This window comes from Schistocerca piceifrons, chromosome 5 (assembly GCF_021461385.2).
Source record: "Schistocerca piceifrons isolate TAMUIC-IGC-003096 chromosome 5, iqSchPice1.1, whole genome shotgun sequence".
Classification (NCBI taxonomy): domain Eukaryota; kingdom Metazoa; phylum Arthropoda; class Insecta; order Orthoptera; family Acrididae; genus Schistocerca; species Schistocerca piceifrons.
This window is the reverse complement of record NC_060142.1, coordinates 348,172,800-348,189,752: the sequence shown is the minus strand read 5'-3', so window position 1 is coordinate 348,189,752 and position 16,953 is coordinate 348,172,800. Positions and strand designations below refer to the sequence as shown.

General features: G+C 37.4%; 1 protein-coding gene across 10 annotated transcripts in view; it reads right to left on the bottom strand.

Annotated features, from left to right (window-relative positions):
* The window catches only part of LOC124798640 (FK506-binding protein 5), a 218,372-nt gene extending 202,998 nt beyond the window's left edge, over positions 1-15,374 (bottom strand). For 7 of the 10 annotated variants that reach the window (XM_047262130.1, XM_047262134.1, XM_047262136.1 and 4 more), the window contains exons 1-3: positions 14,951-15,373; positions 8,198-8,548; positions 3,054-3,178 (exon numbers count right to left, since the gene is read on the bottom strand). In XM_047262130.1, the coding sequence (XP_047118086.1) occupies positions 3,054-3,178; positions 8,198-8,548; positions 14,951-15,092 (618 nt within the window). In that variant the 5' untranslated portion in view covers positions 15,093-15,373. Of the gene's footprint in view, positions 1-3,053; positions 3,179-8,197; positions 8,549-14,950 lie in introns of all 10 variants that reach the window. The other 3 variants (XM_047262127.1, XM_047262128.1, XM_047262132.1) reach the window with 1 other exon arrangement.
* Positions 15,375-16,953: the final 1,579 nt, after the last annotated feature.

Below are 16,953 nucleotides of genomic sequence, written 5' to 3'. Positions count from 1 at the left end.
CAGCATCCTACAGTAACAACACATCCCTAACAGTTTCATTACCTTCCCTTTGACTGCCCCATAATCTATGATTAATTTCCAATGCTAAACTCCAGATAATTTTGTTAGAAATTTCTTTCTTGAATGAAGGTCTATATTTGATATGTGGGGACTTATTTTGGTGGGTACACTCTTTCTGCTGTGGTAGTCTACTTCTTTTATGCTCCGTGCTTTGCTTATCCTGCACTACTGTGCTTCTCAGAAAGCAACCGTCGTTCACTTTGTCTTCTACATGGTTCCCAGTTTTTATTTGAAATTTTTCCTATTTTTCTACTCCTCATTACTTTCATCTTTCTTTGGTTCAGTTCCATTTCATATTCTGTATTCAGCATACTGTTTACTCCATTCAATAGGTTCTTTAATACTTCTTTACTTTCAGCGAATGAGCATCCTAACATATAATGCTGGTGCAACAAGAAAATCTGACAATGGACTTTCAGTACTGTGTGGCTGATGTAGCATGGAAGTTATTGTTCACAAAGTAAAAAATAGTGCTAATATGATGATAGGCAAATGTGTTTTGAGTCATGAAGTATTTGGGAATATTAACTTCATGTATGGTTTCATTTGAATAAATGAGCGATAGATTTTTCAAAAGTCAAGTGCAGTTGTTTTAACAGAAAATGCACATCAGTGAAGAAAGGGGGAAAAATTGCATACTGCTTTCCTATAGCATCATCATACGAACTGATATGCAAGATGGTTAAGCCTGCTTCGGTGCAACTGCATGCCTCCTTATTTAACAAGGCAACTAACAATCGGTTTTAGAATAAGAACATATATCAACCATTGCTATTTCCTGAATAAATACTTAACAGAGTTCTTGCCATGTCAGATTTGTATTTAGTCTTAACCTTTCCACAGCTTCTTCTGTCATCAGCAGTAGGAAATCACTGAAAGCTTGACGCTGAATACAAATCTGATGTGGCAAGAACGTGTGAAACATTTATTCGAGAAAGTTACCACTTTCTGGTTGCTTTTGGAAACAATACAAACTCATCACACTCCACCGAATGGTACAGGCTCATCATTTGAGCAATCTTCCAATTTATGGTATGACAACTTTGAGAAGAACAGACCATGAGATTCTGCAAAATGTAATAGCTCATGAGGACTGACAACCTCTAAAGCAGGTTAAGGGGGCAATTAAGATAACAGCATAATGTCAACACAAAATCTGTATTTCTAGTGTCAACAGACTGCTTTAACTGACAACATTTTCAACAAAGAGTGCCTGTTTATGTTTTATGTATGTTTAACTGGAGAAATAGCTGAAAAAAAATTAAAAAATCTGCAAAGAATGAGTAACTAAAACACTTGCTGTAGCAAATACATTATGAATTTGAGAATTTCTATTCCACTAAACTGGTTTGTGAGCAAAGTTATTGCTAACCAAGGAAAGAGCACAAAAAATGGGTACTGTGATGGATATCTGATAATTAAAGAAAAACTGATAGAGGAAAAAAATTATTTCTACAAAATGAAACTTACTAATTCTCAACACAATCACCACCAATAATAACACACTTCCCCCAGCGATGGATTAGTTTTTTTTTATACTGGATGCAAGACATCTGTCTTGTTTGAGCCACTTTCTCATAAATTCTTTGATCTGCTTGTTATCTTTCAGACTCTTGGCCAAAATGGTGAAACCAAGCACCATCACACATTTAAAATCTTTTTAAGAAGAGGGTCACCTACCCTTTCATAGTGTTCTCTCAAGTCTGTTCACACTTTGTGGCTTGTTTCCTTGTGTTTTTGCATTAACTCTTTTGTGATCTTGTACTTGTTTTGTTGTACTTAAGCTCGTTACTGAGAACAGTATGAATCGTGCCAACACTTACAGCAACCGCTTTTGTTATATGTTCAACTGTGACAAGTTGGTCTTTGTGAATAATGTCATGAATGCTGGTTTTAAGTGAAGGAGCTGACACTTCAACTGGCCGGTCAGAATGCTGCTGCTCAGTCATTGACGTTTGATAGTTTTTGAACTGTTCTACGCACTTCTAACCAGTTCCACAGTTTATACAACTTTCACCGTACTGTAAAATCATTTTGCAAACGATTTTGGATGGTTTTCAACCTTCAGAAAGTAACAAACAAAACACTGCACATTTTTCAACTAATGTGGAAGCTTCAAGTGGACACACCACTGTTAAATGCAGGGATGTTAACAAAACAATTTTTACCTATCAGCTGTTCTCAGCTCAACCCAGTGATGCCAACCCAAAGCAACTGAAGTACAAAACAATTCCTACAAATTGTTTCATTTCTACAACAATTTGTCTTTTTTAATTACTGAACGTCCCTCATACTTTTACATCTCTTAACAATTCTGAAACTGAGAAACACATCAGGAGCTCAGGAGCTTGAAAGAAATACAGGTAATCACACACTCCACTAATCTGCCGAGCTTCTCCATGATTCGAGTTAGGAATGATAGGTACAATCAGTTATATGGTTTAAACAACAAACCACCATAATCATAGGACAGAAAATGAGTGCTGAAAGTAAGAGAGAGTGTTAGCTTCAGACAGTTTTAAAAATACTGTCAGGCTCCCTGCCAATACAGTTACTAGCAAGAAGCAGTTCATAAATCCTAAAATTGAACACACATTTAAATGTGAGGAAATTTTTGTAGTGTGTTTAGACAGTAAATAAATACATTGTAAGGTCACTATACTTTTGGGAAGAAAATAATTAGGTATAATTCATTTGGAAACTAATTAATACAGTAAACACCCAAGTGAGAGAAAAATTAAAATATGTCATTATTCAGAACCTACTAATCCACAAAATGCCCAAATACGAGGTAAGCTTACTCTGTTACCAATACATGCCAACCTTCCCCCTCTCAGCCATACAGTTTTCCAAGCTCAATAAGCTTAGTGTATTCTGTTTATTGCTCCCTCTGTCTCCTCCAAATGATGAGTAGCATTAATTTCTCTTTCTTAAGCATTGTAAAGTGCCTTAATTACAAATCACAAATTATAAGAACTGATGTTTTGACTTACACGCCCCTCCTTTTCAACAATCCTAGGAACAATGTGGGACTGTGGAATAGCTCGTCCACGTTCCCTGAGAGCTGGATGCAACATATCAGGCCGCAGGTGGGGTGGTCGCTCTTGACGTATGGGTCCTGTCACAAAAAATACAATGCACACAGCACAAGATCAGTTGCAGTGAAACAAAGTAATTCTAATCAATCTGAGTGATTCAGACTAATAAAATTTGACAATATCTGGCTATGAAAGAATCATATAGTATAGTCAACTTTCATATTCAAATACAGTGTCAGCATTATATTACTGACTGAGCAATCTAAGCTTTGTGCACTTTCATAATCTAAATGTGAAAATATCTTTGCAATCTGAAATTATTTGACTGAAGCCTAAAATGGCTTAAGTTTGTTCTATTTCAAATGCTGCTTTTTGAGTTGCATTTCTCCTCTGGTTACATGCGGAGCAGAACTTCGACTCTCCATTTTCTTCCTCTCCACCCACCGCATTTCTTTATTTCTTCTGCTCTCCTATTCTGCTTCGCTTCCTCAATCTTTATCATCTTCACCACATACAATACCTCAGTTTTATTTGCATTAGTTATCAATAAAAATTCCCCTATTAATACACTGTGGTGTAACTTCTGCAGAAAATTAACGCAATATATTATATTATACATTAATGTTTGACTTAATACACTAGTGGTATTCTATGAATAAGGTGAAGTCTGAATTTCTTCAAAGTTGTGTGTGACGGCAAGATTGTTTCAACAACTTGTTAGATATTTTATGATCTCCTGGCACATAGCAAATTATACTAATGCAATCAATATCATGCCACAAAGCACTCTTCCAGCACTGGATAGCTAGTTTTGATGGACTACATTGTTAAATTCAAATGTGGTTGCTTTTACCTAGATTGTTTGCTTATGAGGCATTAAAAAAAAAACACCAAAAGATGGAGTTAAGGAGGGAGGGGGAAATGGGGGGGGGGGGGGGGGCAATCAACCTGGCCGAATTTGGAGCAGGAGAGGGACCACAGGACATTTTAATTCCCACTGTCTATACTTACACAAATAAATTCATAAATCAACCTTGTCAGCATGGCCAGGAAGGTTTCAGGATTCACTCTCATAGCAGTGGAAGTTCTAAAACATTGCAACAAATTTTTTTTTTTACATGTGAAATTTCATCTTTTTTTCCACTTACTATTGCCTGCATTTGCTGCTATAGGTACACTTTTCTTCGTAAGTATGGAGATTTTTCAATGAATTTTGCACAGCATACAAACCATACTTGCAGGTGTATGAAACTAGAATTTTCCAAATCTATCGAAAATTGTGGTAAAAATTGAGACTTAGCTATACAATTAGAGGTTTTTCTAAACATGAAGTTTAAAATGTAACAGCTCATCCAATTTTTCATAACTTACATAAGTTCTACAGTTTCATACACATGTAGTAAGTATTGTTCGTATGCTGAGCAAAATTCACCAAAGAATCTCTTATTTATGAAAAAATGTACCTGCACCAAAAATGCAGCCAACAGTAAGTGAAAAAAAGATGAAATTTCACACGTAAAAAAAAAATTATTTTGTTATGTTTCTGAACTTCCACTGCTATGAGTGTGAATCTTGCATCCTTCATGGCCATTCTGACAAAGTTTTATGAATTTATTTCTAAAAGTATAGACAGCGGAAACTAAAATGTCCTATGGTGCCTCCCCTGCTCCAAGTTGGCCTGTTTGGGGTCCTACCCCTCTCAAGTGAGCCTATTACTTGAAAGGAACATAACCATTTAAGCAGTACAGTGAATTTTCTTCCAATCTGAAGTAGCACAAACATTAATGGTCAGTAAAATTTAAGTCAGTCAATTATATCATCAAGTATTAGACACATGAAATACATGGCACACTGTCAACACTACTGTGGCAGTATCATGAATACAATATCACCCATATCTGACTGCATAAACAGTATTCATTAATCAACATTTTAAACAGGGTTCTTTTTAATATATTAAAGATTTCCACACACAATTCACCTATGACCCCATTATGTACAGATTGTTAGGAACTAACAATGAAAACTCAGTGCATAATGCTACATTCACTGTTGTGTTAAGTAGACATAACACCATAACAAATGCACATGTTTATACCACAATAACAGCTCAAGGAGCCTGTCAACTTCATACGGTATTTCAGAGGAAACAATAATGAAACTGAGCCATGTATTGGCTATCCTTAACCCAGCTTAAAAAGGGAAATGGATAGGTTAAAGTTGATATACTGGGAATTAGTGAAGTTCGGTGGCAAGAGGAACAAGACTTTTGGTCAGGTGAATACAGGGTTATAAATACAAAATCAAATAGGGGTAAGGCAGGAGTAGGTTTAATAATGAATTAAAAAAAATAGGAGTGGGGGTAAGTTACTACAAACAGCATAGTGAATGCATTATTGAGGCCAAGATAGACATGAAGCCCACACCTACTACAGTAGTACAAGTTTATATGCCAACTAGCTCTGCAGATGACGAAGAAATTGATAAAATGTATGATGATATAAAAAAAATTATTCGGATAGTGAAGGGAGACAAAAATTTAATAGTCATTGGTGACTGGAATTCAATAGTAGGAAAAGAGAGAGAGAAGGAAACGTAGTAGGTGAATATGGATTGGGGGCAAGAAATGAAAGAGGAAGCCGCCTGGTAGAACTTTGCACAGAGCATAACTTAATCATAGCTAACACTTGGTTCAAGAATCATAAAAGCAGGTTGTATACATGGAAGAAGCCTGGAGATACTAGAAGGTATCAGATAGATTACATAATGGTAAGACAGATTTAGGAACCAGGTTTTAAATTGTAAGACATTTCCAGGGGCAGATATGGACTCTGACCACAATCTATTGGTTATGAACTGTAGATTAAAACTGAAGAACCCGCAAAAAGGTGGGAATTTATGGAGATGGGACCTGGATAAACTGACTAAACCAGAGGTTGTACAGAGCTTCAGGGAACAATTGACAGGAATGAGGGAAAGAAATACAGAAGAAGAAGAAGAAGAAGGGGTAGATTTGAGGGATGAAGTAGTGAAGGCAGCAGAGGTTCAAGAAGGTAAAAAGACGAGGGCTAGCAGTAATCCTTATGTAAAAGAAGAAATATAGAATTTAATTGATGAAAGGAGAAAATATAAGAATGCAGTAAATGAAGCAGGCAAAAAGGAAAACAAACATCTCAAAAATGAGATTGACAGGAAGTGCAAAATGGCTAAGCAGGAATGGCTAGAGAACAAATGTAAGGACGTAGAGGCTTATCTCAACAGGGGTAACATAGATACTGTATACAGGAAAATTAAAGACACCTTTGGAGAAAAGAGAACCACTTGTATGAATATCAAGAGCTCAGATGGAAACCCAGTTCTAAGCAAAGAAGGGAAAGCAGAAAGTTGGAAGGAGTACATACAGGGTCTATACAAAGGCTATGTACTTGAGGACAATATTATGGAAATGGAAGAGGATTTAGATGAAGATGAAATGGGATATATGATACTGCGTGAAGAAATTGACAGAGCACTGGAAGATCGAAGTCGAAACAAGGCCTCAGGAATAGACAACATTCCTTTAGTACTGCTGACAGTCTTGGGAGAGCCAGTCCTGACAAAACTCTACCATCTGGTGAGCAAGATGTATGAGACATGCGAAATACCCTCAGACTTCAAGAAGAATATAATAATTCCAATCCCAAAGAAAGCAGGTCTTGAGACAGATGTGAAAATTACTGAACTATCAGTTTAATAAGTCACGGTTGCAAAATATTAATGCAAATTCTTTACAGACGAATGGAAAAACTTGTAGAAGCCGACCTCGGGGAAGATCAGTTTGCATTCCATAGAAATGCTGGAACACAGGAAGCAATACTGACCCTACGACTTATCTTAGAAAATAGATTAAGGAAAGGCAAACCTACGTTTCTAGCCTTTGCAGACTTAGAGAAAGCTTTTGACAATGTTGACTGGAATAATCTCTTTCAAATTTTGAAGGTGGCAGGGGTAAAATACAGGGAGGGAAAGGCTATTTACAATTTGTACAGAAACCAGATGGCAGTTATAAGGGGGCGAGGGGCATGAAAGGGAAGCAGTGGTTGGGAAGGGAGTGAGACAGGGGTGTAACCTATCCCCGATGTTATTCAATCTGTATATTGAGCAAGCAGTAAAGGAAACAAAAGAAAAATGTGGAGTAGGAATTAAAATCCATGGAGAAGAAACAAAAACTTTGAGGTTTGCCGATGACATTGTAATTCTGTCAGAGACAGCAAAGGACTTGGAAGAGCAGTTGAACGGAATGGACAGCGTCTTGAAAGGAGGATATAAGATGAACATCAGCAAAAGCAAAACGAGGATAATGGAATGTAGTCGAATTAAGTCAGGTAATGCTGAGGGAATTAGATTAGGAAATGAGACGCTTAAAGTAGTACAGGAGTTTTGCTATTTGGGGAGCAAAATAACTGATGATGGTTGAAGTAGAGAGGATATACAATGTAGACTGGCAATGGCAAGGAAAGAGTTTCTGAAGAAGAGAAATTTGTTAACATCGAGTATAGAGTTAAGTGTCAGGAAGTCGTTTCTGAAAGTATTTGTATGGAGTGTAGCCATGTACGGAAGTGAAACATGGACAATAAATTGTTTGGACAAGAAGAGAATAGAAGCTTTCGAAACTTGGTGCTACAGAAGAATGCTGAAGATTAGATAGGAAGATCACTTAACTAATGCGAAAGTATTGAATAGGATTGGTGAGAAGATGAGTTTGTGGCACAACTTGACCAGAAGAATTGGAGGGTGGCATGGAGAGTAAAAATCTTAGAGGGAGACCAAGAGATGAATACACTACGCAGATTCAGAAGGATGTAGGTTGCAGTAGGTACTGGGAGATGAAGCTTGCAGAGGATAGAGTAGCATGTAGAGCTGCATCAAACCAGTCTCAGAACTGAAGACCACCACCACCACCACCACCACCACCACCACCACCACCACCACCAACAACAACAACAACCACCCAGTCCGTCGTGTACCTGGCGGGTGTTAGTTACTACTATACTAAACACCATATTTTACTTGTTAGTTTGTTGAGATCAGACACACGACACAAAGAAATTACTGCTTACGTGGTGCACTGAGTATCCTCATTCTTCTAGGTGCCCCTATTAAAGAAGGCGGGACACCGAAATTTGTTTTCAGGCAAACTGATATATTGAATGATCTTATGCCATCCAACATCTGTTTGTAACTGTGACCAAGTCTAACCCTTTCATTTAAAAAGGCTGTTATGTCGACACCACATTTTTCTAAGACATCAGACCTACAAGTATTGACCATTTCTTTTGACCATTTTCCTTGCAAGAAAGCTGCATTAATCTTTGGATCTAATTCACTGTGGTGGTGTAAAATGTTGCCGCACATCTCCATCATTATTTTTATGGCATTAATATCAGTTTCAAAAATCACATCGCAGCAAGCTGAAAATTTCAAAAAAATAACAATAATGACTTTAAATAACTTACAAGACAAATGTTTTACAATGTACATAAGCCTAAATATTTCTTTTTGTCTAAGTGCATATCAGGGTTTGTCTTGCCAAAAATTCTGTAAGAAGGAACACTTAATTTACATAAAATATGAAGTTGTTAAACCTATCATATTCATCATACAACTAAAATAAAAATATTGATAATGTAATAACTCAATACCACCTGTGTTACTTTTTTCTACTTTTTCTAATTTTGATTATTCAAGTCACGACATTTTAGTGTATCATGGAATGTTTGTAAAGGAAAATATATGAAGTAGAAGTGATGGCATTTATCATTAGTAACTGTTCAAAACACCACATTATGCCTAGATACAGTTTCACTACATGCCAGCATGATCAACCCCATGTTGGGTCCTAAACTTTAAGATCTCCATTGATATTTGTTAAGAGCTTTGGTTAATTAAGTTGAGGTAGTCAATACTACTAGCAGAAAAAAGTAGACCCTTGACACAAAGTTGCAGTTAGGATCAAACTGAGGCAATTATTTTCCACAAAGTGGATTATTATGTAATATATAAACCATGTCATCATACAACTTTACTTTGAAGTCTCAAATTAGCCTGAATCACAAAGTCTAGCATTCCCAGACTGTAAATCGACAGTCGCTTGCATCCATAAATCACCCAGCAATTGCTAACATTGTGCTTTTGTTATTACAGTATTTAAGCTTTCAACTGACAGCTGTCAAGGTTTAGAAAACCATCATCATGAACTGAATTATTGGCTCAATTGTCCCAAGGCACAGATCACTGTAATGGAGAAGGTAGATAGAAGCTTTGTATGTTGAGGTCCGCAATTTCCAAGTGTATCAGGTGGTTTAGCACATCTGCAACATGCACCATTGTGGCTCCAGAAAGTTGTATGCTCTTAACTCTCCAGAGTAGTTGTACCTATGTTTACAATCAGCCTGGCTCAAAGTTTCTAGTTCTCCAATTACCCAACCATATTTTTCTAGTTGTGAATTGTGCTACTTTATGCTATAGGATACTTTGCTTGCCAACAGTTCTGGTTACAATGTCAATATGCTCCCTGATGTTGGGGGAACTATCAGTGAAGCAAAATATACTGAATTTCTCAAACTTTGTGTCCATGGTAAGCATATGTTTATTACATATCACAAAAGGTAAAAGAGAAGCTGTCTTTACAATTGCAATGTTGTCCAGTCAGCAGTTGCAACACAAAAATAAAATACCATAGTCTATGGAAAAGTGTGTGTAGCTACTGACAAGGGTAATTTCCAAGAACAATTGCCTATCGAAGTCGCGGGGTCCAAATGATACATACCGAACATGTGATCGTAAATCGATCATGCGACTCCGGCAGTGGACGTTGTGAACAATTATTTGTGATCGTCATTTTTATTTGTTTCCTGTTGTCCCCGTAGTTGCTCTAAATTACATACCTCTGCGAATTATTTGTGAGCTGCTAGCGAAAGCCAAACGATGTATGTTTTTAGTGAATGGGATGTATGGTGTTCTTGATGTTTCTTTGGTGGATTCTCTCACATGTAAAAATCTAATTCCATATTTATCCAGTGTAGAAAATTGTTTAACTTTTTGTCGCAAATATGGAGTACTACCAGATGAGGGAAGAAGGGACTGTTAGGCTGTGGTGGTGCGAAGTGTGTAAAATTTCGTAAGAACAGTTTCTGACTCTTCCAAATTATCCATCCAGACCACCGTAATGGACTTTAACATGACGACAACACCGACGACAAGGGAGGTAAGTTGTCTCCTTTGCAATTGCAAGTATTATTTAACACTCGTTTTGTCATTGCTGTAGTGACCACCATAAGCATACACACAATGCCCGCCACCAGAGTTGCATGATCAATTTAAAATCGCATGTTCGATATGTATCGTTTGGACACTGCGACTTCAATAGGCAATCATTCTTGGAAATTACCCTGACAAGATACTACATATTCAGATTTTAAAGTGATACGAGGATAGCTGTGGCCAAAAGAGATTATGATGTACAATTAAAAAGAAATAAAATAAAAATACCAATCAGGCCTGATATTATATGGACTAAAACAAATAAGAACAACATTTAATCATACAGTGAAAGACCACAGTGCAAGGAACAGTCTACAGACCTTTATCCAAAATTGGATGTCACATGATTTATTCCAGGTTTGTGTGGAAGAAAGGCACAACAGATCAAAATTGAAGGCTTTTGGCCAAATTTATCTGTGGGAAAGAAAAGACTAACACTCTGGGGGTGCAATGGTGACTTGCTGTCAAATCATGGTGGTCTAATGATAATGCTACCTGGGAACAGCCCCATACAGCAGTTGTGATGATATATTTACATTCTGACAGAGTTTGCTGTCCATCAAGTTCCTTCCTCTTCCCTTTTTAACATGTTCATACCACTCATAATACCCACCAAGTCAAGATTCTGCTCCTATGAAGACATTGCAATATTATTAGTACAGTAAACTTTTCTTTTTTCCCCATATACAGGTTTCCAGGTTTTCATGAATTTTTGAATTATCTTGTTAGTGGTGGCGATTACGTTGGATTGTGGTTGGACATAGGTTTACCATCACTCAGGTTAGGTTATCTTTAATATTAGTTGTATGAGTGAGTTTTGTTTTGTTGTTCTGTGGACTGTTTTAGATAGGGCAGTGAAAGGTTGGATAACAATTTGATACTTTGAATGCATTTGTTTTTGTAAGAATGGGCTATGTTTTAGCTACTGTAACAGTCAAGTGAAATTTGCGGTACCAGGTTTTTGAATTGTATGTGAGCTACTGGTATAGTGGTCAAACGAACTTGGTGATACCGATTGTTATTCAGTAATGCTCAATATTCAGAGTTTCAAGGGCTCTTTTTGTGTCATTATTCTTATTGTTGCATATTCAGTTTGTTCCTACCCAAAACCCCCATACTTCACACATTTACCCTCATTACTTACATTCTATTGTTGGAGTTAAATATCTCAAGTGTTATTTACATTGTTCATGGGTGTAATGAGTGATGTCACAGTCTTCATATGGTATACACTTACAAAAGGTGTTTCCACCATCTTTACATCAACGGTTGAAACAGATGGTTGGAATCTCAACTTTTTGTGGTGCCCATATTTCAAATTTTTCTGTAAGGTCATTGAACTAAAAGAACTAGAAAAAAAAGCACAGACATCACAGAAGTTCAAGAGTGTACAGGGGAACAGGCAACATCTCCAACAAAAAAGGTCAACACATACAAAAGTTAAACATAACAACAAAGTAATCATTTATAAAGCTGTGTATGGGAAAGAACCCTTAATATCGGACATGAAAACATATTGAATGACAAATACAGGATAATGAGGGGGGGGGGGGGGGGGGGGGAGTGTGATGGATGCAAATCAATACCTATAACAAATCTGACAAGCCACTCCAGATGATGGTAAATACTTCAAACCCACAATGTCTATTCTGTAACATCCAGGCCATTACGAAGAGGATATGAAAATTCTGCCGCTTCACAACAGCACAATTTTCAGATCCACTTGGTGATGGCCTTGATATGAATATACAGTTGTGGAATAACTGCAATCTGAACATGGGGAAACTAATAAGAAAAAGTGTTTAATGTAGCATCTGACATTAGGAAACACACACAAACCGAAGTTCCAAGGTGATAAGGATCTGGGGGGAAAAAAAAGCATTTGCTGATAACACAATCTTCTCTGATAACAAACGAGAAGTAATTCAGTCAGTAGCCAAACATGAAATAGTAACAAAAAGAAAATGACACTTCTAAATTTCATACTGAATACAGTGTGTGGAAGAAACCAAACAGATTCAGAAACCAACCTTCGGTTGTCATAGTAGAAAAATTATCCCAAGTTGACAAATTCAAATATTTAGGTGAGATTATTGAACCAGCAGCATTAAAGGCTAACAAAGAAACAATTTCAAAATTACAAGGAGTATACATAATCCCTATGAGAAAATAAAATGTGCCTCAGATAACAAAAATAAGATTCTCGTAAATCCACTGAATAGTTTCAGAAAGGGCAAATCTATACAGACAGCTCTTCAATTTCCTAAAACATTTTTATAAAGCTATTGAGAAGAAGGAACTGATCTGTGGATTGTTTTTGGAGCTTTCCAAAATGTTTGCTCTTATAAATCATAATCTACTACTGTGAAAACTATATAATTATGGCGCCCATGGCATTTCCCATGAGCAGTTCAACTCATATTTAACTAACAGGAAAGAAAGAGTGCAAATTTCTCAAGATGGAAATGTGCACCATTCTGAATATAAAAAAAGTTAATTATGGGCTGCTCAGTATTCAGACTATCGTTAGTCTTGGTTTTTATTAATGACCTACCACAACATTTTTCCAACAGCTGATACTATATTAGTAGTTGATGATACCAGCTTCATTAGAAATGGGAAGAATGATTGCGAGATGCCCAAAAAAAAAAAAAAAAAAAAAAAAAAAAAAAAAAAAAAAAAAAAAAAAAAAAAAAAAAAAAAAAAATAATTCGATAAAACAGCAGAAGTGGCAGAAAAATGGTTTAAAGATAACTGTCTAGGTTGTCAATGACAAGAAAACTGATTGGATGAACTTCAACCATATAAGGAACAAAAATAGGACCAAGGTAAAAGTCTCATTATCGAATAGCCAAATTCAGCAAAAGAATCGCATAAAATTTTTAGGATTATGGGTGGATGAGCATCTAAGATGGGAAAAATATGTAGAAATGATTAACAAATATTAAGCAAGTACTGTTGCATATTAAGAATGCTTAAAGATTGCTGCAATACCGAAACAGTGTTAAGAGATTATTACGCATACATACATACATAGTCTACCAAGATATGGTATAGTATTCTGGGGAAATACCTCTTTTGCAAACCAGTCTTTTAAGCTTCAAAAGAAAGGTATAAGATTAATAAATGATGTTGCTTACACAGCATCATATAGAGGCATATTTAAGGAACTAAAAATCATGACCTTAACATCTATATTTATATTTGAAACTATCTGCTTCATTAAAAATAATCAAGTTTCAGTTTTTAATATTCAGATCCACAATTATCAAATACGGAACAGGGATGACTATCATAAAGAGAAACGAAATCAGCAAACAAATTTGTCAAGATAGAACATCATCTTGAGCTGTAATTAATAATCAGGAATTTGCCGAGAGGTCTCCCCAAGAAGCTACAGTACAGAAGATGAAACACAAAGAAACCATGCAAGTAGAGAATATTACATACTGGGTCTAATGTTCAATGTTTCATAACAACACAACAAACAACACATTTGCTCTATTCTCTCTGGACACTAGTAGGCAACAAAGTGATCATACTAGCAGAAGAGATGTATCTTCCATGTCTCTTTCCATGCTGAGCATTTCTATTTGCTTTCCCTAAAAGTTTAACAAGACTATGCCTACCTTAAGTAGGTATCAAGAATGGAACTAAATATTTCCCCCACCCCCTTTTTTGGTGATTATTACTGTGCCTGCAATCCTAAATATAACTGCATCTCGTGTCTTCACGAAACACAAGGTTATGCCAAATGTAAAGTAAGTGTTGTGGAAACAAGTAGCATTATTAATGAAACAAATTGTCTTGTCAACTGACCAATAAGCTTTTCCAACAGATTTCATACATCAGCCAAATCATTTCGAAAATATTCCACAGAAAATATACAAAGTACTCCAGTCTTCCAATTCTCTCGGCATTTTTAAAACGACTGTTCATGAAAAGAAATGATTCTTCACCGCAGATGGAAGTACTGTAATACATAACCGCTCACCCAAAAATGTGTGATGGCATCCGTAACTGTTCATGATATTCTACAAGTGGATGCTTTGCAGCGGAAATCTTTAATGCATGGGCTGTGTATTACTCCAACCCACCAATTATATATTATTCTGAAAAAACAAAACAGTTGCGGGCCATTATATGACAGATGCAACGCAAATTTAACACATACGTCTCTCACAGTGTGTTCAGTCTCCACTGTACATGACATGCCGTCAACCAACTACATATTTCACTGAAGATTTTTACAGTTCTTTTAATAAATGTTGCACAAAGTAAATATGGAAGCATTTTAATATCTGCGTATCGTTAATTAAATAAACAGCCAGTTTAGTGCATCAATTGCCTTCTAAGAAATACACTGATCGAATACCTTTCTTGTAGTGCAACAAAACCAACCAGAACCTTATGAAATTATAGACTTTTAAACAAATTGCCACGCCATTATTTCGTTACAACCGTGTAGTACAATCGTCATTAATGGGGGCTTCTGCACATTACAACTAAAATAAAAATAAGCTCCAATGAAAAGTTTTTTATACGCTTACCTTGAGATTGATCAAGCGGTGCTCGATTGCTGATGGAAGATTGCAACATTGGATAAAATAATTTTGGCCATAAGACTGCAAAACAGCCCACCACTATAGCCAATATAAAGACAGTTTTCGCGGTTCCGAACTCAACCGGCATTTTCGAATGTTTGTTTCGTTTAGATGTATCAAAAACACTTTCATATGTCGTCTGCTACAACCCTCTTCTGCAACATATCGTTCTGCTTCGAATATTTCAACCAAATCCAAAGATGACGTAGGTCACACTCGATCTCTGGCACTCATATTTTAACTCGTTGCTATATTCTGAAATGCATTCACTGTAGCATAGAAACGTCCTGCCGGAAACAATTGTGGTCCCAGCCACCAAGAGGAAATAAACTCTTCTAAAACTGTCATTCGTAAACCTAAAAATAGTCTCACCAGGCAGATGGATATAAAAAGAAACTGCGCAGTAAGGACCAGAGATATACGCACCAATTTTTCTAGTATAGCAATGCCGTTAACCACCTCTACAGAATAAATTTTAAGTACATTAAAGCAAAAAAAAAAAATCTCAAAACTAAAATAATATAATTCTATTCTCTTACAGAGGAAATATAACAGGAGAAATATATCTATTTAGCAACACTGAAAGTTGCTTTTATGTTTGTCGGAGTAGCAACGCGTCTGTTGCCGTCCGAAGAAATTATTGCGTGCGTACTATTAGCCGCCGATATAACGAAAGAGACTCTTCACTTCAGAATCAGTAACATTTTATTAAAATGAACAGAGAGTTGATAAATGAAAATTTTAAATCGAGGCGTTTTACACGGAAATAGAATCGACCCGACATCTACAACATGTAACAGTCATAAGCAACTCTGGACCTAAAATAACAACAACGGAATAAGAAACTATTCTTGCGCAAAAGTGTCATAGAATACAGCGCCTCTGGCGGCTAGCGTGGAAGCACTTTGACAGCGTTACGAAACATCCCGCGAAAAGAACACTAACTGAGTAACTGCCCTGTGCTGTAGTGTCACTCCTGTCTGCTACATCAGCTACCGCCTGGAAAGTAGAGCACTGTGCAACAACTTTTCAGGGAAATGGACTCGTCGACCCTATCATGATGTGCATCAGGGGGCTTTTTCGCGTCGGCGGTTGTCGGAACCAGCGCTGATGAAGCAGTTGGAACTGGTGCGGGACTGTGCTTTGTTGTCCTCGCTGGAATTTATTCTTGAAAGAGGTAAGCAGGTTTCACGCAGTCCAGTGTGATAGTAGAAGTTTCGCCATTAACGTCGAGGGTGCGGTCTCATGGAGCACCACTTTATGCAGTCCTGAGCAGTGGCGGATACAGGAAAACCTCAAGAACAGGCTCTAAAGATATCTGGAGCTACCTTTACTTTTACCGTAACAGACAGAAACGTATAAAATACGATGATGCCGACAACTCGACAGTACAGCTGCTCGACAACTCGATTCATTCGAGTCGACTGACGAAAGAAACGAACGAATACCGTCCGGACTGACTGGCGGAGGCGGCGCGGGTGGCAATGTGGCCAGCCGTGCAAGGGGAGCAGGGTGCGCGTCGCGGCCCCCCCCCCCCCCCCTGCACGATCCCAAGCGCCCGCCCCCGTACTCCCCCCACGCGCCCCCTGCGCTCATCACTCGTCACCCACGTAGATCCGCCACTGATCCTGAGCAAGGTGGTTGTAATGGGGGTTCGACGCCGTCACAGTGTAGTATTGTGTGTGTGCACTTGTGAAGGTTTTGGTGTACATAGTAGCACCAGGGTCTTGCCTGGACTGTTGCCATTACCAGATGTGAGAGATGTTTTCTCTCAACTGACAAATAAAATCACCATATGTCAAGTTGGGTAGATGTAAAGACTGTGGACCCACAAACTCCCCCAGTGGATGTAATGTTTCACTGTACACAAGTTCGGCAGCTGAAGTGTCTAAATCTGGATTGTAAGTGTTTCTCAGACTGAGCAAAACCATTGGCAGCACTGTTGTCCA